The sequence below is a fragment of the Girardinichthys multiradiatus genome, chromosome 6, assembly GCF_021462225.1.
Source record: "Girardinichthys multiradiatus isolate DD_20200921_A chromosome 6, DD_fGirMul_XY1, whole genome shotgun sequence".
In the NCBI taxonomy this organism is placed as follows: Eukaryota; Metazoa; Chordata; class Actinopteri; order Cyprinodontiformes; family Goodeidae; genus Girardinichthys; species Girardinichthys multiradiatus.
The window spans coordinates 42,384,093-42,406,153 of NC_061799.1; the positions used below are offsets into that span (position 1 = coordinate 42,384,093).

A 22,061-nucleotide genomic window follows, 5' to 3' on the forward strand; every position below is an offset into this window, starting at 1 on the left:
CAAACATTTAGGTTTGACAACCAAAATCAATGTGATCAACATTTTAGTACCGATCACTGGGAAGGAAGGAGAGGGTGCTGCAGCACCCCCTGCTGGTCACTTCAGTTAATGTATATAGACAGGACACATTTTTTAAAGCAATTCAAAAGAAGAATTTGTTTATGTTTTATGAAATTTAAAATACAAAAACAACCTATAAATGTGGATAAGACACCTTGCCGAGCCTGTTTACTTTCCCAGGGAAAATGGAGCCAAGAGCTAAACACTATTCATCAATAAAAAGAAGACGAAACGTACAAGAGTTTCAAATCGCCCTTCATATTTTAATATTTATCTGACAATCAGCCAGATCAATTTTGCAATCTTTTAAAATAATTTTGATCAACAGTATGTTATAAACATCCAGTTGTCATCCAATTAATCTGGTTTAAATGGACATCCAGCACTTTAGGTAGCTACAATAAAGTTTTAAATCCTTTTGTGCAAAGCAAACTGGGATGAATATGCTGCAATTTCTTCTCAAAAGCATTTTAAAACAGTAGATCGTAGCATCTTGAGGGAATTCCCATTACAGCCCTTTGACACCAAGTGATTAGATGTCTTTAAAATGGTCTTACTGGTCATAAGCAGTGTGTCAAATTCAATGGGTTCTCACATAAGTTGTGCCTCTGGGATGTATTTTAGGACCCATTCCATTTATGATTCACATTAACAACATGGGCTAGAACACAGTTATGGGTTGCAATAAACATCTGTGTTATCTGCATATATACTAAATCACAGTTGCCAAGATGCATCCTGATGATCCATTAGGCTTTTGTGAAAATATTCAAACTGATGCTACAAAAGTAGAACTTTTCTGGAAAGTGTGTGTCCCGATACATCTGGAAAAACAAAAGAACATCATACAGAAAATTAAACCAGATGGTGGTAGTTTGATGGTCAACCTTGCTGCTTCAGGATCTGAATTACTTGCAGTAAACCCTAAACACTGCTCTCTACCAGAAAAATCCTAAAGGACAAACTCCAGCCATCAGTCTGTGGCCTTAAACTCAAGTAAATTTGGGTTATGCAGCAGCACAAGAATCTGAAGCACACCAATGAATCTAGCTAAAATAAATAAATAATAAAAGGTTTGGAGTGGCCTAGTCAAAGAGATGATGTAACATAACCTTAAACAGACATTTTATGCTGGAAACCATCCAATGAGCCTGGATTAAAACATTAAGCAAAGAACATAGTTATTAGGTTTACAGGGCAATTTCTTTTTTCATATTGGGCTATGTTTGTTTGGCCAGCTTTTCTTCTCTTTATAAAAGAAACAAACTTCCACTTACTCAGCTTACATTTTTTCTGACATTAAAACTTGTTTGATAATCTGAAACATTAAGGTGTGACAAAAAAATCAAAAACAGGGGACACCCTGTAGGGGGCACATACTTTTTTACTGCACTGGACACAAACAGGAAACAGCAGATATTGCTATGGTTACTGAATCATGACCCGCTCTACTCTGCTTTTGATTAAATCTGTTTTAAGGGATAAAGTGACTCATAATGAGTGAGTAGTTAGAAATTATGTGTGATTGTAAAGTACCTATACTTTTTAACCCCTACTTAAAATCCTGGATAAGAACTGCTGGAGAAGATGAAGAAAGAAAGTCAGTTCTACCTGGTGTTTGAGGGAAGTAGGCTCCAATCAGCTTGGATCGCTTCTTTTCATAGCCCTTCTGTGTGATATCACCTGAGAGACAAAGAAAGAGAGGCGATTACATTCCTGGAATCACTAAAACCCTTTAAACATGCAGATTAAATCAGACCCATTATAAGAAAGTCAAAGTTTCTGATTCAGAAAAACATGACTTATTTAAAGTCATTAAAGGCTACAGAGGAACAAAATTCCTCAAACTTCACTGTTAAAACTAATTAGGAAAAAGAAACAATGACTCTGAACTCAAATAAATACAACTGACTTTAGGCTTCAGAGAGAGAACACTTTGGGTTTTAAATTATGCTTAGTCCATGTTTTTGCTCAACAGAAACCAGATGGTACTGTTCGTTTGCAGAGGAAAGCTCATACAACTGGGACCTGAATTATTACAGGTGCATTTAATTCAGAGCACCAGAAAACCTGCTGAGAGAGTGATAAATCAGCAGATTTCCAAACAGAACAAAGGACATCTGAAAACAATCACAAAGATTATTGCAAATATGCTCCCAGAGCTCCAGGGAACAAGAGGCAGCAGAAGTTTGGCAGTTTGTAGAGTTTCAGAGAACAATGACAAACGTTTCTGAAAAATAAGCAGCAAGTATTTTAACCCAACATAGTTTCTTTACAGCAGGGACTAGCAAATATTTGGATAACAGGGATAAAAAAAACAATTTTAAAAAACAAGGGAGTGGAAACCCAATGAATGAAGCATGCTGGGAAAATGAGTTTCTATTGTTCTTATTTACCACTCAAGTTTAACATGTTTTGACGAAGACCATCAAACAAAACTCTCTGGGTTTGCTGTTTGTGCAACACAGGCTCGTTTTAAATAAAGAAAATGTATCTACAGAAGAACTCTACAGTTAAAAAGGGAAGTTAAAGTGCTTTTAATTACCAAGTAAAAAAAACATCTCCAAGTTAAAGTCTGGGTGGGTCTGCAAAGGAAAAACTAAGCAGGGATATAAATCTGAAGATGCTGCTTTGGTGCAACAAATGTGCCGATAATAAGTAAAAAAAACAGACGGAGAGAAGTTCTGAGGTTAATGCTTGCACAGATAAAGACCTGGAAGCTAACGCCAATGCAGCTAGCTCTAGCTCTGCAGTTTACCTTCTAGACTGATAAAAACTAGAGACATTTAACCAGAGATAAAGTGAAAGAATCACTGAAACAGGGACCTCTTCACTTGACACCATTATCTGGACAAAAACCAGTTGCTTCAGTTCGTTGAGGTTTGCAGATTGTTTCTGCACAGCTCTTAAATCCTACAGAAACAGTAAAACCACACAACAGACAGAGTATTTTCCTTGACAGTATTCCCCTGATACAGTGCAACATATCGATGTTGTTTTAAGCCCACATGCAGGTCAGTTCTCTTCACGAAGGTCTTGCGGTTATTATGTGTCCGTGGACCTCATGCATGAGAATCTGCTGATAGCCTAATGCACACAAGGATATAATTTGAAAATATTACTCTGTCAATGTTATGATACATGAGTACAAAGCCAGCAGCACCCTGCAGAAAGCCATCATGCACCAACTCTCAAACCTGATGAATTCAGATGTTATAGGACAGTTCTTGCTGGGCCTGTAGTTGCAGACAGTTGGATTTAACGTGTGAGAATGAACAAAAATAAGAAAGCAAAGAAAAAAAGAAGCTTTGAGGGGCAAAGAGGCCACTGTGAATGCTAAACTTTCTCTTTTTAAAGCTCCAGTGTACAAATTATAGGGCAAAATGCAAATTATTATTGCTCAACATGTCTTTATTTGTTTAAACCAGCATGCAAATAAAGACATAGGTTGTTTTTTTTTATTTCATCAGAAGTAGTTGCTTGGTTCTGAAAATACCAGCAATCAACCAGATTCCTGTGTTTGTTGGGTTGGTTTGTTTTTTGGTGCATTTCTAAAGTAATTTCTCAAAATCCATTAGATATTTAGACTAAGGCAGCATGTTAGTTTATTCTACACACTGGAGCTTGCAAAATGACACATCTGTTGGGTAAACCAAGCACAGTTGGTTCCAAATGAGAGCAAATGGATGATCAGTAAGGATGCATTTCTGTTTAATAGGGCTCCTTCACAAGAAGGATGGGTTGCGGCAGGTTAAATGCAGTCTCTCACACAGTCCGATTGCTTCTGAGAACCAAAATCGACAAGAGAAAGGATTTCTGCCACTGGAAATGAGAGGAGCAGATAGTGAGGAGCGCTGTCTGATTTAAGCAGTGAGGGATGAATAAATGAGACAAAAGTGACACTAAACCGGCAGCGGATCTGTCGAACATGGAAAATAAGCTGTTCGCTCGGCTGACCTGACACATCCTTCTGAAACACACAGGCACGACTAACTGGCTCAGATGAACAATCTTACGTCACCCGTGACGCCACCGGCACCACGGGGTATAAGCGTGTGCGTATGGTGGCATGTAGGCAGCACACGTGGCGGTAATTAGCATCTCTGATAGGGAATCTAATGCCCTGCAGAGACAAGGAGGAAACTGGTGAACACTTCAGTTTGAGAGGAGGAAAACAGAAGCTGATGGAGGTAAACAGATGGACGTCTGACCTTCTGGTGACAAACAAGTTCTGGTTGATTTAAGAGGGCTTAACTGGTTCAGGTAACAACTGGCAACAGGTTTCAGTTCAACCTTTGTTCAACCAGTCCAACAAACTGCATTTCGATTTGCACAAAGAAAGCAACGTTGAATCATCTCTCATTTTTAGCTCATCTTCCAAGAACCAACAGCTTCTTGTATTCTACTGCAGCAGTCAATAGTTTTTCAGGCCACGTTTGTTTTCTTTCATGAAACAGATGGGAAACTAAATGAATCCTTTCTGCGTTTGTTTGGGAATTATTTACATAAACATAATTCCCAGTTTGATAAGAAAAACCTGCCTGGTCTCTTGATTTAGTATTTTTATCAGCCAACATTGTATCACGACAGTGGACGCTACGGTAAGAATACGTTTCTGCATCTGTTTGATGAGCAAATGGGTAGAGGGAGATTAGCATCAACAGGATTTTAATACAAATGCTTACCTCTGCAGACACTCACACCCTGAGTGGACACAGTCTCTCAGCTAAATAACCTTCCTGGTGCAAAAAATGTGAGTGTGGGTAGCTGGTTTGTGTTGAAACAGCCAGCTGAGATTTTATGACCATATACAGAGGGAGAGACACAGGCAAGAGAGGCAGCAGCAAACAAACCGGACATAAAAAAGATATAGATATGGTGGGGAAAATGACCAGAATGAAGAAGAAAATGAGATAAAAAAAGAAGAGGAGGGGAAAAATGTCAGCAGAAAAAGAAAACCTGTGCATCTGTGCAGCTCCTAAAAAGGAAAGTTTATTTTCCGGGGTCCACGGTGCTACTAGCTAACAGAATAAGTTCTCTCCAATAGGTCAGAACTGATTTGTGTTTATTCATCATCAGGACTGCTGATTTGAAGAAACTGGATGTGGATTTAATAAAAAAGCCAAGGAAAATAAATCTCACAAGCTGATTTGGTTGCTGAGTAAATTAGGGCTTAATAGTTAGCTCCTGACTTTTTGTTTTTAGAAAGCTAGATTCCAAGTGGGTGTTCCGCAAGGGCGCGTTCTCAGCCCAGTAATCTTTGTGCATGACATGACAGCAACTATTCTAGAGACACTACCATCACAGGACAAACAGACATTAAAAAACAGCCGACAGGCTCATCATCTGACACATTTAAAAACCTGGGCCTCAACTATGCAAATTTATCTTGGCATATTTTGCATTTTTAAAGTTTTGACTAGCACATACTCCATGCATATTGATTAACAATTATAATCAAAACCAGAGTAAAAAAATACTTGAAAACGTTGCTTCATGGTCAAATATTTAGCAGAGGGGGCTGGAGCATCTGCCCCTTTGCTCCTTGCCCAAAAGTGACCTTTTGGTCAAAAGATTTATTTATTTATTCACATAAGCTCTTCTCTGACCCCTAATAAAAACATGCATTATTAATTAATTATTTAATGTTATTTTGTGAAAGATGACATGACCACGTCCCCCAGTTACCTCGTTATCTTTGACCTTCTGCCCCTGTGACGTGAGCAACAACTGTCCCCACATAGTTTTTTACAATTTATTAGCAAAGAAATAAAAATATGAACAGTAATAATTTAAATAACATTCACCCCTTCTAGTATCTCATCACTTTTTATTACATCTTGACGGAAAATCCCACGAACTGTCAATAGTCTCTATGAATGTGGTAAGTAATAAATAATTCAATTGAATTGAATTAATAAATACTGATGAGAAGTGAGAGGTTTGTCTTCATAAAAACACATAATAGCATAATTTAAGTCCCAGAGGAGCCAGGAGGAAACATCCAAAGAGTCCCTGAGGAATAAAGGAAAGGAAAACACAAACACACCCCAGGACCCAGTGACGGAGCGGTTGGAGGCAGCAGGTGTTTACAGAAACAACAAGCTGAGTCAGGACTGAAACTCAGAAGAAAGGAGCTCAGATTAAGGCTGTTTGTCTCTATACATTCAGGCTTTATGCCAGAACGTTTCACATTTCAGCATCGTCAACAGAACAGACGACTCCAGAGTCGAAAAAAAGTTTTTCTATTGTAATTCCTGAGGACAGATTTTTAACTGTTTTTGTTTTTTTGTGCTGCTTTTCCTGTCCTAAGAACAACGAAGGCTCTGGACCACATGGAGGGACAGACACAGAACCCAAGAACTTAACACAGGTGTTAAAGCGACACATTCAGACCACTGGTTACCATAAAGCTTCTTACAGCATGTTTACATTAAACAGTGTAAAAGCTGGAGTTCAAACCTGAGTTCAAATGATTTATGGAGCACATCTGGAGATGCAGAACTGCTAACTGGGCTCCATTAAAACCATTACATGCACAGTAAGAGAGTGAGGATGGAAAGGTTATAATCACAGTTTATGTTTGACCTCATGAAACCAGCGAGGAAATGAATCTGTTTGCAACACCCAGCTTTATTAGTGCAGTCAGTTCATTAACGAGCAGAAAGAATGAATTAAGCTCAGACTGAAACATGACGGCACCCAGATCAGACATTTCTACTCAGTCTCAGCTGGTTTTCAAGGTTGTTCAGTTGTAGAAGCAGTTTTAATATTAAATATTATTTAATATTACATTTTAATATTAAAACAAAGTTACTGCTATTCATTTTGTATGAGTATATAAATATTACATGGTTAAAATCAGCAGTTTTCAGATTCTAGGTTCACTAGTTTCATGGAATCAGAGCTGATTTTTTTTAGATTAAAATGTAAAAAATGAAAAAGTGAGACATTAAATGTGGGCATAAAGAAGTTTGACTGAAAATAATTATCCAAATGATATTTACAGAACAAACTCATATCTACATCTGAGGATTGGCCGTTTTCCTTTTTCAAGGCAAATAATCCAGTCATACCGTTCCTGAAGTTCTGTAAATGAGGAGCCAGAGCAATCATCTGAGTGACTCAAGTCTTCTCCTGTGCTCCCTCTCTCCTACCTGTTGCTGTGCACTGCCAGGAAGGAGGCCCCTGCACTTCTCCGTCGCTTTCTGCATAGACACCTTTGGCTTTTTGGACAAGGACGGATGTAGTGTAGAATCACGCAGGGTGATAAATTAATATATTTGATACGTTGAGCTTTGTTCCACTTGGGATCTCTGACATGACTCTATCAAACATAATTTCCATAGCAACCTTTACCTGTCCGCATTTAACTTTTCCTAACGTTCCTGAACACATCACTCATTTGCTCACTCTACCCCCACGCATCCCGAAAACAAGTCCAGTTCGCAGACAGTTGACCAAGTAAGAGGAAGCATCAGGACAACGGCGACACAAAAGAAACAGCTCAACAAGGATTACAGAGTCTTCAGAGATGTTATATTTATAGATGAAGGACTAGTCTGCAAAGGAAAAAGGTTCTGGATGGTAATAATAATAAGGATCCTTAAAACAACCGCAGCTTTTTGCGCTAAATGAGATATCAACTCGTTGCCATAATAGCTCAGGTTTTGTAATACCACCAATGCCTTACTGCAGCATTTTCTTTACAAAAGGAGAATGAGCTGAGGTGGACAGACTCTCGGAGACGTCCAGGCTCCATAGAGACCAAGATGTATAAAAGGAGCCGATAAAGAGCAGAGCTGGACTTCAGTTTTGTAAGGACGAAACAATCAGAAGTCTTATTTGTTGCTAGGCTCATATGTGTTCTTACACTGGGTCCATTTGTTATCCTTTTAAAAAGCTAAATAAACATTCTGTGCAATGCAGCAAATCAAAAAATCTATGTATACCAACTCAAAGTTATCACACTGTAACAATCCCATACTGCTCTATGTCCACCAACATCTGGGCAGTAATCCAACTCTTTATCAACTCTATAACTACATAAATACAAATACCTGGGTCATATAGCTGCAAGTATTCACTTCCCTTTTACAAGGTTTTACTGGTTCTAAGTAGTTTTAATCAGAACAAATGGAGCTGTTTTAAGAAGTTGAAATTCCAGGTCAAATCCTGCTCAGTGAGGGGATCCACATGCCTACGTCAGCACACTACACTTACATCCTTTGTTTAGTCAGACACAGCTGCGAGGATCATCCTGCAGCTCTGAAAACAGGGTCAGCAGAGCAGCATGACATCACAGACAAAGACGCACCCAATGACACAAAATAAGCCATCAAGAAGCCCCAAAAACATGGAGGAACAGTCAAAGCTTAGACTGTTACTTTTACTGTTACTTTTAGCAAGGGAATGAAATATTAGCAAGTGCAGCCCATAACAAAATCAGATCTTTATGAAATTCCTTTAAAAGTTTCATAAAACTGCAACAAAAAGCCTCCAATCAGGTGAGTTAAATGGTTAAAAACGTAGAAAACCTTCCAACTACTCACCAAGCATAACTCTGAAAGTGATCAGCAGTTAAAAAACATTCCTCGCCTGGAGTCCAGTCTGAGAAAACACTGGTTGCTTATTCCCCATCGGCACACAAACACACACACACACTTTCTTAATTAAACACACACTCGGAGAGAAGCAGCTTATTAGTTAGCCACAGCAGCCGATCGAGCTCCTCTGAAGACAAAAGGCTTAAAGTGTCTGCAGACATTTTGCTGCGGTCCTTGTTAAAACAAACGCTCACATGCACACCCCTGTGCACACCCCTTGCAGCAGATTTGCTGACAGCTGCTTCACAACCACCTGAATTCAAAGTGATATGAAGGGAAGGTCTGTGTGTATTAGTTTAAACTAAAAGCTCCTCCCCACATCTTCCCTCCTCCGTTCTCTGTTGGTTCCGTCCAACCTGCCTGCCTAAACACGCTGCCCGGCGACATCAGCAAAACAAATGAGTTTGTTTGTCAGCCGACTTCATGGGGAGGCGAGGGAAAGGATGCACGCACCCTCGGGATGTTTGATTCCCGTCTCTTGTGTTTGCTCTGACAATGAGCTTCAAACAAACTCAGCAGATATATAATCTGTGGTACCATGAGGTAACCGATGCTAACACAAAACAGGATCACACTGAATGTAGAAAAAGCAGCAGAAAACCAAAGAGATTTAATGGAGCAGATTTGTCCCGTGAATGGGTCTGGGCCAACCAAAGAACAGAGAAGACATCTGTCTGACAGCTGAACTCTGACGTGCAAAGCAGACAGTGACGAAAACGTCAAGATCACCCACCCTGACTGCCATTTCACACCAGGAACCACAAAATCTTAGCATTAAAGTGAAGGAAGCTTGTCTTTTATGGGCTGTTTGCTCAAATTTCTGTTATTTTTCTGGAATGTTCAGCATAAAGTACTGAGCAGAAGTTTTAAACCACCCAGATCCTCCTCACTTCCTAGCAACCGGTGTTTCTTTTAGTTTTTTAAAACAGGTTTTGATCAATAGTTCTCTGAGCTTTTTTCTATTTCTTTGGACTTTGTGTCCTTTTTAGCTCAGGCTTGGACCAGAACCGACCACCTTAAGTGTAAACCCTGACATCCAAATCAGTCAAACAAAAAGGCTAATCAACCCATGAGGTGACCCATGAGTGTCGTTCCAATACATAAAACACAACTTAGCCAAGCACCAATATTAAACTGGATCTTTTGGCTCTTCGGAACCAGCAGCTTGCCAAAAAACACAATTAGTTTTTATCTTTTTAGCCAAATATAAAGAAATACACTTTAGGTTCTTCGCTCCAACAAGCTGATTCGTAACAAGCTATTAGCTAAACATTTGGCATACTGAAACATGATTGCATCTATATCAAGCTTTTATAGGATTAAAATACTGGATAAAAAGTTTAATTCATACTAACATTGTCGACAGAACAGGATTATGCATGATTTAAAACAATAATTGCATTGAACATTCCTGGCAGCTGACACGGTTATGTGCAACACTAGTTACCACGTACAACAATTATCGAAAGTGTAAATATTCTTGTGAGTTTTCCATTTATGTTTTTAATCTTTCATTTCATACTTATTTATTTCATAGTTATTCTATATGTAATTTACTCAAGACACAGACAAACTGCACCTTAGTATTCCATGTGAATGATGATGGGAATCAAGATTTCTTTTTTAATTAGAGAAAATCCAAACTTGTCCATGAGAGATCTTACCAGAGGAGATGTACAATCTGACATGGAAAATGTGTCTTTAGGTTCTCCATGGCGGCTCATCTGGAATACTGCACCCACCGATCTAAGGAACATCGAATTCAATAAAACTACATTTTTTAAAGTCTTAATATCAGTTTTACACCAACAATCTCCCAGCAGCTGGCTAAATTAGACATATTTACGTGACTCTGGAAGCTCTCGTGTTTACGTGAATTTTATTTTAGTGATGTAACTTCTTCTATAATCCAAGTTTCTAATTTTAAAGCACAGATGCTGTGATGTTCAGGTCTAAGGGTTGGGTAAAAAATGAGTGTAAAGTCATTCTGAAGACCTTCAGAAAGCCTGGAAAGCTTTTTGGCGTAGGATTTTATATGTACTGAAACTCAAAGAAGAATCCAAACATTTCCCAGATTCAAAGCTCTGAAGCTCAGGGAGATCAACCCAACTAATGAAGTCATCTTAAATCAAAACAATCCTGGAGGTGATCTCACTTCCTGCGTTCAGAACAAAAACAGACGCTCCAAAGGACAGAGGGAGTCAGAGATAAATGAACGTGTCCTGGAGCTCTTCGAACATCTTTTTACAGTTTCCTCACAATGCAGAGCTTCAACTTACTGACCTACATGTCCAAGGAAAGTCCCCCCATCCAGCTGCACGTCTTGTGATCCGAGGCCAGCTCTTCAATGTGGAAAATCTGGGTCATGGGGTCAGTTATCCCAGCACATACAGACCGCGTGTCATGTGTCTAATATAGAACATTACAAGATGCTTTGGATTTAAAAAAGACTTTTACAGTGGGTCTAAACTGTGCACACACCCTGATTAAAGGCTGGTGTTTAGAAATGTAAAAAAGGCGACTATCTTAGAGGACCCCTAAGGTTTTTCCATTTCTAATGTGAAAAACACAATGAGCTGCAAATGTATTTACACCCCGTGAATCAATTTCACACACCGTCATGCTACAGCCCCAAACTTTCTGTATTTTATTGGAACTTTATCTACACAATATCAACACAAAGTGGTGCGTAACTAAAGCGGAAAGAAAATGCAAAATGGTTTTCAAAGGTTTTTGCAAGAACAATTTCAGTAAGTATCTAGCCCCCTTTATTCTGATACCTCTCATTAAAATCCAGTGCAATGCAAATGCAGGAGCTATGTGAAGGTCTAGGCAAACAGGTCAGAGAAAAGGCTCTGGAGAAGTTTAAAGCAGGGTTAGACACCTGTTTAACCAATCCTACTAAAGCGGAAACAGTATGGGAAAACCACAAGCCTTCCAATAGGTTCATGGTAACTCTGGAGTAGCTGCAGAGATCCACAGCTCAGGTTGCAGAATCTGTTGACAGGACAACTACTGGTCCTACAATCTATAACTCTGATCTTAATGGAAAAATGACAAGAAAACCATTGTTGGAAAAAAAAATCCATAAAAAGTCCAATTTGCAGTTTGCAACAAACCATGATGGAGACACATCAAACATGTAGAAGAAGAGCCTAGGGTAGAGGTTCACCTTCCAGTAGGACAACAACCCTAAATATGCAGCCAGAGCTAAAATGGAATGGCTTAGATTAAAGTATATTCATGTGCTACAATGGCCAAGTCAAAGTTCATGCCCAAGTTCAAGACTGGAAAATTGAGGTTTACAGACAGTCTCCATCTAATCTAAATGAGGTTGGCCAACCTCAAAGAAGAATGAGCAAAGTTTAGTCTGTAGACCTGCAAAGTTGGTGGAGATATACCACAAAAGTGGTTCCACTAAGTACAGACTAGGGCTGACTCGATACTGACTAGGGCTGACTAGGTATGACTAGGGCTGACTAGGTATGACTAGGGCTGAGTAGGTACAGACTAGGGCTGACTAAGTATGACTATGGCTGACTGGGTACTGACTAGGGCTGACTAGGTATGACTAGGGCTGAGTAGGTACAGACTAGGGCTGACTAAGTATGACTATGGCTGACTGGGTACAGACTAGGGCTGACTAGGTATGACTAGGGCTGAGTAGGTACAGACTAGGGCTGACTAAGTATGACTATGGCTGACTGGGTACTGACTAGGTATGACTAGGGCTGAGTAGGTACAGACTAGGGCTGACTAGGTATGACTAGGGCTGACTGGGTACTGACTAGGGCTGACTAAGTATGACTAGGGCTGAGTAGGTACAGACTAGGGCTGACTAAGTATGACTATGGCTGACTGGGTACTGACTAGGGCTGACTAGGTATGACTAGGGCTGAGTAGGTACAGACTAGGGCTGACTAGGTATGACTATGGCTGACTGGGTACTGACTAGGGCTGACTAGGTATGACTAGGGCTGAGTAGGTACAGACTAGGGCTGACTAGGTATGACTAGGGCTGAGTAGGTACAGACTAGGGCTGACTAGGTATGACTATGGCTGACTGGGTACTGACTAGGGCTGACTAAGTATGACTAGGGCTGACTAGGTATGACTATGGCTGACTGGGTACTGACTAGGGCTGAATACAACAGCCAGCCACACCTTCCAGAGCTTTGGTAAAAGTACAAAATAAAATCTTTCCACTAATGCTACCCTGGGCCCCATCAAAATAAACTGAAGTTTTTGGTTGTAACATGACCACATATGAAACGCTTCAAGCCATATGAAGACTTTGCAAACATGTTTATACTGTACAAATTAAACCAAAATGCAAAACTATAAAAATTAATTTGCTGTAAAAACTGCAATAACCTGATTGTATAGATATCCACACCGAGTTAAAACATCACAGGTTGTTGGATGATACAGCAACTGCCTGATAGCGCTGAATGACAGGGATGCACCCATATGAACATTTGGGCCAATATCGATATCCAATATTAACCACTGACACTGATTCTCTGCTTCAGTTAAACACCCCACAATCCTTTGCTGCATCACCATCACTAATGGCAACATTATGGAAATAAATATGAATTATTAATTTCAGCCCAGTTTTACGTATGACACCGATGTTAAAAAACGATTAACGGCTGATGCCGATGTTAATGCATCACTACTAATGACACCACCTCTCGATCGTTAGCTTCATCTTCTGCACAGTCTTACCATATTGGCTGGATGGTAACACATTGATATCGCTGAGGACAAAGAAGAACTTGAGGCTCTATTCAGCTCCAGAGATTAGCCTGTAGCAAAAACGGACTCTCACCTGATGTTAAAATGCACTGCTGCTGTTTGGCCGTTCGCTTACTGAGATCAGATCTCTGGATGCAAATAAGTGGAGTTCGGTTTCTGTTTCAGCTGCTGGGTGGGGTTAGCTGACCTATTAGAGTGCTAAAATAGTCCTGATGAGTTCTTCTGCACGTCTACCTTCATTAACATGAACCTTTCCTGATCCGGATATCACACCCGGATATGGATGGAGTTTTATCACCAGGAGGAAACGGATTTTAAGAGGTGTGTGTATGTGGGAGTCGAACACAAATCTCTGATATCTGGTTCAAATTTACCTACTCGGAATATTCCAGAAATAGATCACAGAGGCACGGAGAAGAACATTGAATTGATAAACACAGATTCTGATTTGACAAAATCATCTTAAAGTCTGAGAGTACAAGGGATAAAATGCGAGTGAACATGTGTGAACATCTGTGTGAAGCTCCTACAGCCAGTAAAATTCCCAAAATAGACCAGGCCAACCTTTGATACTCAATCCTGCTGAGGTCCAGCCGCACCAACACCCACATGCAAACAGCAGGTCTGCACCTGTGCTTAAAGCCAAGCCGGCTGTCAGTCCGATGATATTTACCTTCAGGGCTGAGACGGTGACAGTTAGACTTCTGACAGACACATAAATCACATAAACAAACTGACTCGGTTTTGCAACCTCACCCCTGACCCGGCTTCTCATCTGGCCTGACAGGACGGCTCACGCTAAAATTACACCAACCAGGAAAGAAAAAGATTTCTCCTGCGGACTTTCACGCCATTCATGAAGGGGTTTTACAAACTGGTCAAAGCTAATAGGTATTCGGGCTCCAAAGTGCTGAGAATAACCATGATTAAGATCAGCATGCAGCTACTCATCATCCACAGATCCAACATAACCAGGAGATTTCATTGCAAACATTTTAGCCACCTTTTTCTTAAAGCAAAAACAGACACACATCTTCAATAAAAAATTTAAAATGAAAGCAAAACTTTCAATCTTCAAATTTACTTAAAACTGAACTTTCTGGAAGCAAGGAGAGACAATGCTACCAAACCAATGAGCCAAACAAGACATTAACTGGTCTGGGTGTGTGCTTAAGATATGGGAGCAAACCAGCAACCAGGTGCTGCTGACCAGCTGCACTGATTATCTGATCACCATCAGTGTAGGAACATCAATAAAAAGCAGGAGTTGGTGCAGCAGGTGCACACAGGTGGGTGTTAACGCTGAAGTGGAACTAGGTCAGCCACAGAGGAGCAACTGTTGCTGCTCATCAATCTGAACAGGGCGTTAAGGCCTTTTCCAAGCAATATATAATGTCCATCATTCAACCCAGAAGCATTAACTCAGACTCTACAGGCCTCAGTTAGCAGGTTAAATATGAAAGTTAATGACAAAACAACAGAAAAAGGTCAAAAAGAAAGCACCCTCTCATACAAATGGGAGCATGTCTTAGGTTTGCAAAGTTGCATCAGAAGGAAAAACAAGAAATGTGGAACAATTTCCCTCAAACAGAAAGTGGAGAATATTGGCCTTAATGCACAGCACCATGTGAGCAGGCAAAAAGAGAAAGGCTTTTGTTTTTGTGTTATGGTGCAGATGCTTCCATCCATCCATCCATCTTCTCTACCTGGGAAAATCTGGTGACTTTCTCCAGTACTTAATGTGGAATCTTACCAGTGTAAAAAACAGAAGGTAATGACGTATCGGGAATCAATGTAGCCGAACTCAAACCCAAACACAGAAACTGGTTCTCACTATGGCTGCTGTTGCCCTTTTTACCTACAATCTCCAGATCCATCATCACCATCATCTACGGTGGAGAAAAGGAATCAGTTAAAAGCTCTTTAATTGAAAGAAGGATTTAAGATCGGACCTAATGGGAGCTGGCATGTGAAAAGAGAAGGCAACCCATCACTGGAAAGATCTCATGAAGCTCAGTCCAACGCAGATCTTTCTGCCAGTCGATAACCGACAAAGTGCTGCATTATCAGCGGAGCTGCTGAGTTTCACTAGCCTTCAAACAAAAGCTGCCGGAGTGAGAATGAAAATGGGCGTTTAAAACCCTGTAGGACTACTGGGGTCTAGCAGCGTGTTGGCGTGTGGTCTTATCAAACTGCTAAAAGCTGCTTAGAGGGGACTAACAGGAGTGACCACACAGACTCTGAACAGACCAACATTTCCAACGGAACCAAGAAACCAGGTCACATACGTCTGCCTGAGATGGTCAGAGAACCAAGGAGCTGCACAGCAAACCCTCGGCCAAAATCCATCTAAATGATGTTCTGTTAGTGTTCCACGTTTTACTTCAACTCTTCCTGCAGCCTCCGCAGCAGACTCGCTTTGGAGAAACAATTACAACTGTGACACGTTCTTATCTGTGGCGTAACAACACCTTCAACTCAGACAAACTGGACCAAAACAAGACGTCAACAATATTGTTCAGAAAACTAAAAATCTTCTTTTTTACACATTTTATTTACCTGTGTCAAAGTTGAACAAATAAGAAACAGTATTTAAAAGAACCTACCTACTAAATCGGACGGACTGTATCCAAATTTCACACCAGATGATGGAAATGGAACCAAAATTACAGAATATAAAATTAAAGTTTATGAATCACAAACAAAAATCTCACAATTTAACACGTAGTGTCCTCACCATAGTTTCCCTCCGATTTTCATTTTTCAGAAGCAACCTCTCAAAGAAGAAATTGTTGTTTGGAAACAAAGAAATTCACATAAAAACAGCCTAACCATAATTTTAAATGATAAGAGGGGTGATTTTGGATGTCGCTTCAGTGTTGGCAGTTTGTGGTTTGAGGGTTTGGCTTCGAGGTAAAACTCTAAAACAATTTGGACACATTCAGGGAAAACTCTCCGATGCCCAGAAAAACACAAACCGTCTCTCTACAACTTGATTGCTTTGGCAGAGAAGCCGTTGAACCGGATATTTCCATCCCCGATGTGTGTGCGTGTGTGCGTACTGTGTGAGGCTGCAAAACCACATGAATATCAATAACTCTAAAAACTAAATAAAAACAGCCATAGATGATGAGTCCACATCATTCGTGTCGCTGCATGCCAAAGAAAAAGCTTCCTCCTCAATTCAATTACATCCGCCAGCTGCAACGTGAAGAAAAGGATGAAGAGGAGGAGGAAGCAGTGACCCAGACTGTGGCTGTCAGTGAAGCTGAGTGTGGATCTCAGGGGGGGCAACAGAGCGCTGGAGCAGCTGTGTTCACCAGGAATCCTACAGCACAGCGGAGAGACAAACCCATTCCTTCAACAGATCTGAAAATGAAGAACCTTTTCAGACATCTTATTCACATGCAACAACAGAAATACAGGATGAGTTTCTGTTTTATGAAATAAACAGGTTGGCTTTTAAACAAAAGGTTTAGTTTGAGTTTGGAAGCAAAAGCAGGATGTGTGAGTTCAGAAAAACTAAATTTAACAGCTTAAAGCGCAGAACTGGTTTAAAAATCAGGCTGTGGAAAGACACCACTGGAACATTTTCCCATAATGGAGTCTTTAAACAACAAACAGAAGTTATTTTGCTCCAGTACTGAAGCCCAGAGGCCACCAGCATGTGAATGAGGGCGTTGCTGGATTAGAACGCGTGTCATCTTTAACTGGATAAATAAAGCTGCAGGTTAAAGCCCACATGAGCCTTTCAGGGTGATGGCAGCACCAGCGGTTAGATTAAAATCAGCTTTGAGTGAGGATGGCTTCCATTTTACAAACACCACTGTCCATAATCACAGCTGCCCACAGTCTCTCAGCACAAATTACCATAATTCCTGTAGATTCAACCCGCTCTCACACAGCATAATCCACTGGTTGAGTAAAACCATCAAAACACAAATTTCAGTTGGCTGCTCCTCACTGGGAAATAAAGCAGCTAAAGGCAGAAACTACAGGACTGAGGTCAAGCTGCTCGCTGCCCGACGGCTTAGAGGGCATCAGAGAACGACTCTCCACTTCTCCAGGTTTACTGAAGCTCTTTCAAAGCTTCTCTTTGGACTTGAGTGGATTTTTCTCTCTAGATAACTATTACAGCGCAGTGGGCTTAAAAAAAACCAAAAAGTAATTTCTTTTAAAATCATATTTTTATGGGATTTATTTATTTATTAAAATTTAAATAAACCTTATTTAAAAGACATGTAATAACAAATATATTAATTTCTTTTCTAAAATAAATTCTATATTAGTAATAATAATTAACTAAACGTTTTATTGGTCGTCTTATTTTCATTACCATTACCAACATTAAAATTAATATTATAAACATTTTATTTTCCAGGCTGCACGGTAGCACTGATGCCTTGCAGCATGAAGGTCCTGGGTTCGACTCCCGGCCGGGGAACTTCCTGCATGGAGTTTGCATGTTATCCCCAGTGGGTTCCCTCCGGGTACTCCAGCTTCCACCCACAGTCCACAAAAAATGACTGTTAGGTTATAATTGGTGTCTCTAAATTGCCCCAGGTATGAAGGGGTGTGTGGGTGGTTGTGTGTCTCTGTGTTGCCCTGCAATGGACTGGCGACCTGTCCAGGGTGTACCCGCCTCTAGCCCCAGACTGCTGGAGATGGGCACCAGCTCCCCCCAGACCCTGTACGGAAAAAACAGGCATAAAAAACGGATGGATGGATTTTATTTTTCATTCCCTACGTATAGAAATAATTTTGTACAACCTAACTGGACTACATCACCAACAACGGCATACAAAAATAATCGGTCTCCTTAGCAACACCGACTTGTCAGCATGCTCACACTTAGCTGTGCACTATTTTTTAAGTAATTTTCTTGTCATGATCCATAAAAACTTAAGTATAACAGAAGCAAAAGACAAAAATACATGTAAGGCTTAAAAAATTTGTGCAGCAGATGAAAACTGTCTGAAGGTCATATTTTTAAGAAAGAGGCAAACATCCAGCTTTTCCAGGTATGCCAGGTTTTCAGCTAACAGCTCTTTGGGAATTACTTCATTAGAGCCAATGCAGTAATTCTGTCTATCAAACTGTGTCATCTTTCGTATTTTTCTTATATTTAAAAAGTGGAACAAACGATGTATTTGTGACAGATTGCTGGGGACAAAGACCCCGTCTAAACTGGTTCGTAGGTGTCAACACAAAACTGATGTCTATGTGATTCCTAGGTCCCAGTTAAGTAAACAATCCATAAAAAGTATGAAAAAGCAGCTAAAATCTAAAAACACCATATAAAAAACAATTATTTATACTTAATGCTGCTCTTCAAACTTACGAGATTTAACATTTTAGCAACAATCTGTGGCAGATAAGATACTGACTGCTAAGAATTACAGCACAAACCAGGCAAACATAAAACAAACTATACCCTTTTAAATATATGGAGACGGTAAAAACTAGGACTGGACAATATATTGTCATCACAATATCAGTGTCAATATATCAATAATATCATATATTGAAGCGGACAGTCAGTGAGTGGGGATGTTTCTGTCTAAAGCAGCCCAGCGGTCTCCTGCCTGGCATGGTGGGAGCAGCCGAGGTATTCCATCCATGCGCTGAACCAGTGTCAGCTGCAGTGCTCCTTGGCAAGGCACTCGCATTCCCCTGTCAGTGCTCCACCCAGCATCCCAGAGCGCTCTGACAGGGAGGAAATACCAGCGTGTGCTGCTGCAACAATGTGGTTTCAATCTGAGAGGAGCTGATCTTTAAAACTCCTGCTGCTCAGCCTCTCTGCAGATCTATCTTCTCATGCACACTTTGGACTGAAAGTCCTCTCTCTTTGCACTTCTACCTTTATTCCGTTCTTTTCTACCACTTCAGTCATATTCATCAAATCACTTTCTATAGGCCTTCTTACAAAGCGCCGAGTGTGAGAACCCACAAAGTCCTTTAACGTCGATGTATCGCCTCTCACACTCAGTCCAAGGTGTGAGGTTCAGTCCAAATCAAACCTTGCTGCAGCTGCATTAATACAAACGCCCTCTGAAAAGAAGAAACGCTGGTCTTCGACTCCAAGCTGGAGATCTAACCCGAGCAGAGAGAAGGTTCAAGGGCACAGATGATTAAAAACTGAAAGAAACAGTAGAAGTTTCTTTCTGTAGGATCCGAGTCAGTTTGTGTTGAATTACTGGGTGAGACGACGTCCTGCTGAACTTAGAGGGAAGGTTTTAGTTTCTCCTCTGCTCACCGCAGCATCGGTGGTGGAGACTTTCAGCCTTAAGTAGAAAAAAGAAACAATATGGAATGACAAATAGGAGAAGCCCGTTTCTTCAGCTCAACAGGTCAACCTTCAGCGTCTCACATGTTAAAACACAAAGAGACAAAGTGTAATTTAAAGCAATTCAGAGAGGACAGAAGCTTGTTTGGCAGCGGAAATGTGTAATTTAAGGGTGTAACTGCTAAGCCAGCCAAATAAAACCACAGTAACTGGGTGTAAAACACCACAAAATCTATCATCCACACAGATTTCAAGTTCAAATGATGATTACTGACAAAGCCAAGCAATCCTGAGATGGAAAAGCAAAGGCTCCACTACAAAAAACAAAATGTCTCTATCAGTTCTCCATTAAGGCAAGCAGTCAGGAAGAACTGCTATGGATTTGTTTTTCCAGAGCTCTCCTAAGATGTTATAACTTCAAATCAGGTTAAGGTCTGAACTGTGGGAAACTGCAACACCTTAAAGCTTTTCATCTTCACTCTGTTGTGAATTTGCTGCTGTGTTTGGGGTCCTTGTCCTGTTGATGACCCAGTTAGGACCAATCTTAAGGTGTCGAGCAGATGGCCTCAGATTTGACTCTAGAATACTTTGGTATAAAGAGGAATTCATGGTTGATTCACGGACTGCAACATGAGCCCAGCTCAAGTAGCTTGTCTAAGGTCATTGCTGGTGTCTTACCACCCTGGCATTGTATTAAAACAACCCTGTAGGCCCCAGAGTAGCTGCCTGCTGCCTTCCCTCATAAAGCAGGAAGGGTGTACTTAGTTTTATCACATAGCACTTTTTTATTTTGTTTTTATCTTCCACAGTGTCGGTTTGGAATCTGTTGCGTTTTTATAAACTTGAGGTCATCTCCTGAAATGCAAACCCTCAAACTGAAAGGGGGTGTGTACTTTCTTTTTGCAATGATATGGTTAATAAATTCCACTACGTAGACGGTGCTGCAATGAAGATATGCTGACGGCGATGTGAAGTCTCTCAGTAATTCAGCTGAAATAACATCTGAAGCTGAACGTCGTCCTCCAGCCATGAATTCCAGATCCTGGATATGGACCATCATATTCTGATCCGGAAGGCCCGAGACTCCCAACAAACAGCTGCACAGCTGGTGCTTAACCCATTCAGACCTCAGGCAGCCTCCAAAAAGTGCAGCACATTTAGTTTTATTACACTGGGTCTGAATATTTTACCCGCCTCTGCTAGCTTTAAACACTCTAACTTCAACATCATCTGCGCCTGCCACATGTGTGTATCTGACATGGCTAATACAGCTAATCTGCCTGTACGCGCGCGCGCACACAGAGTCAAACCATGGGTGGTTATATCTGCAGCACTGGGCAGTAATCACCCACACAAATCCCAGTTCGACCTGCTAACAGAGCAGCTGGAGCCTCATCTGTCAGAAACACTCAGATTATGGAGCAGTTTTAAACTGGACAGCTTCTGCAGGTGGGATCTCAGAGGGGGAGTCTGCATGTGGAAAACAGCATAAAAATATGATTTTTAGCTATAGTACCTACAATGGATGTTGTAAGTACTTAAATCACAACACAAAAAACAGAAAACCATAAAAGCAGAACATAAAAATAAGAATAATAGGTAAAATGCTACTTGGTAATAAATGCCTGCCTGTAAAAAACAAGTTTTAATTTAAAGCTGCCTGAGTGAGTGGTGGAGCGAAGGTCAGAAGGGAGTTGGTTCCTGTAAGCACTATTATATGGAACCAAAGCCCAGGTCTTTCATTGGTGCAGGGCATCATTGCAGCATGATTATGCAGCTTTGAAAAATCATTTCAGAATTAATATCCTCATAACTCTTTCAGACAGAAAAAGAGTTAAAGCCCATTTTAGATTATTTTTTGTCTGTTTCATAGTATTTTTACACGCAGATTGGCTGAATGGCAGCTGATGCAACATTAATAGTACCAATAAAATCACTTTTTATGTGAAAAGAATCATATTTTAAAGTGGTGCAAGTGTTAATTTCAAATACATTTCTATTAGGCTTGCAAATATTTTTTATTAAAATGTCTTGAGTCAGATCTTGGTGTTTAATTACATACTTTCTCATAAAAGATCAATTTAAAACTGCAGAGTCTCAAGAAGGAAATCATATTTCTATCGGTTTAATATTTCTATTTTTATCCATTATTCTGTCATGTTTTCATCCATTTATCAATTCAATTCAGTTTATTTATATAGCGCCAATTCACAACATATCTTGTCTCAAGGCACTTCACAACAGTCAGGTTCATACATTCCAATTAATCCTAACCATTGAACAGTTCAGTCAGATTCAGTTATTTATTCAAATTGGATAAAAAGTTTTTCTGTCTAAGGAAACCCAGC

The 22,061-nt window shown here is 40.3% G+C and overlaps 1 protein-coding gene across 9 annotated transcripts in view; it reads right to left on the reverse strand.

Moving 5' to 3' along the window:
* LOC124869456 (disco-interacting protein 2 homolog C) overlaps positions 1-22,061 on the reverse strand; it is a 200,956-nt gene that overhangs the window by 98,650 nt on the left and 80,245 nt on the right. For 8 of the 9 annotated variants that reach the window (XM_047367309.1, XM_047367316.1, XM_047367308.1 and 5 more), the window contains exon 2: positions 1,672-1,743. In XM_047367309.1, the coding sequence (XP_047223265.1) occupies positions 1,672-1,743 (72 nt within the window). Of the gene's footprint in view, positions 1-1,671; positions 1,744-8,612; positions 8,912-22,061 lie in introns of those variants that run through there. The other variant, XM_047367310.1, reaches the window with a different exon arrangement.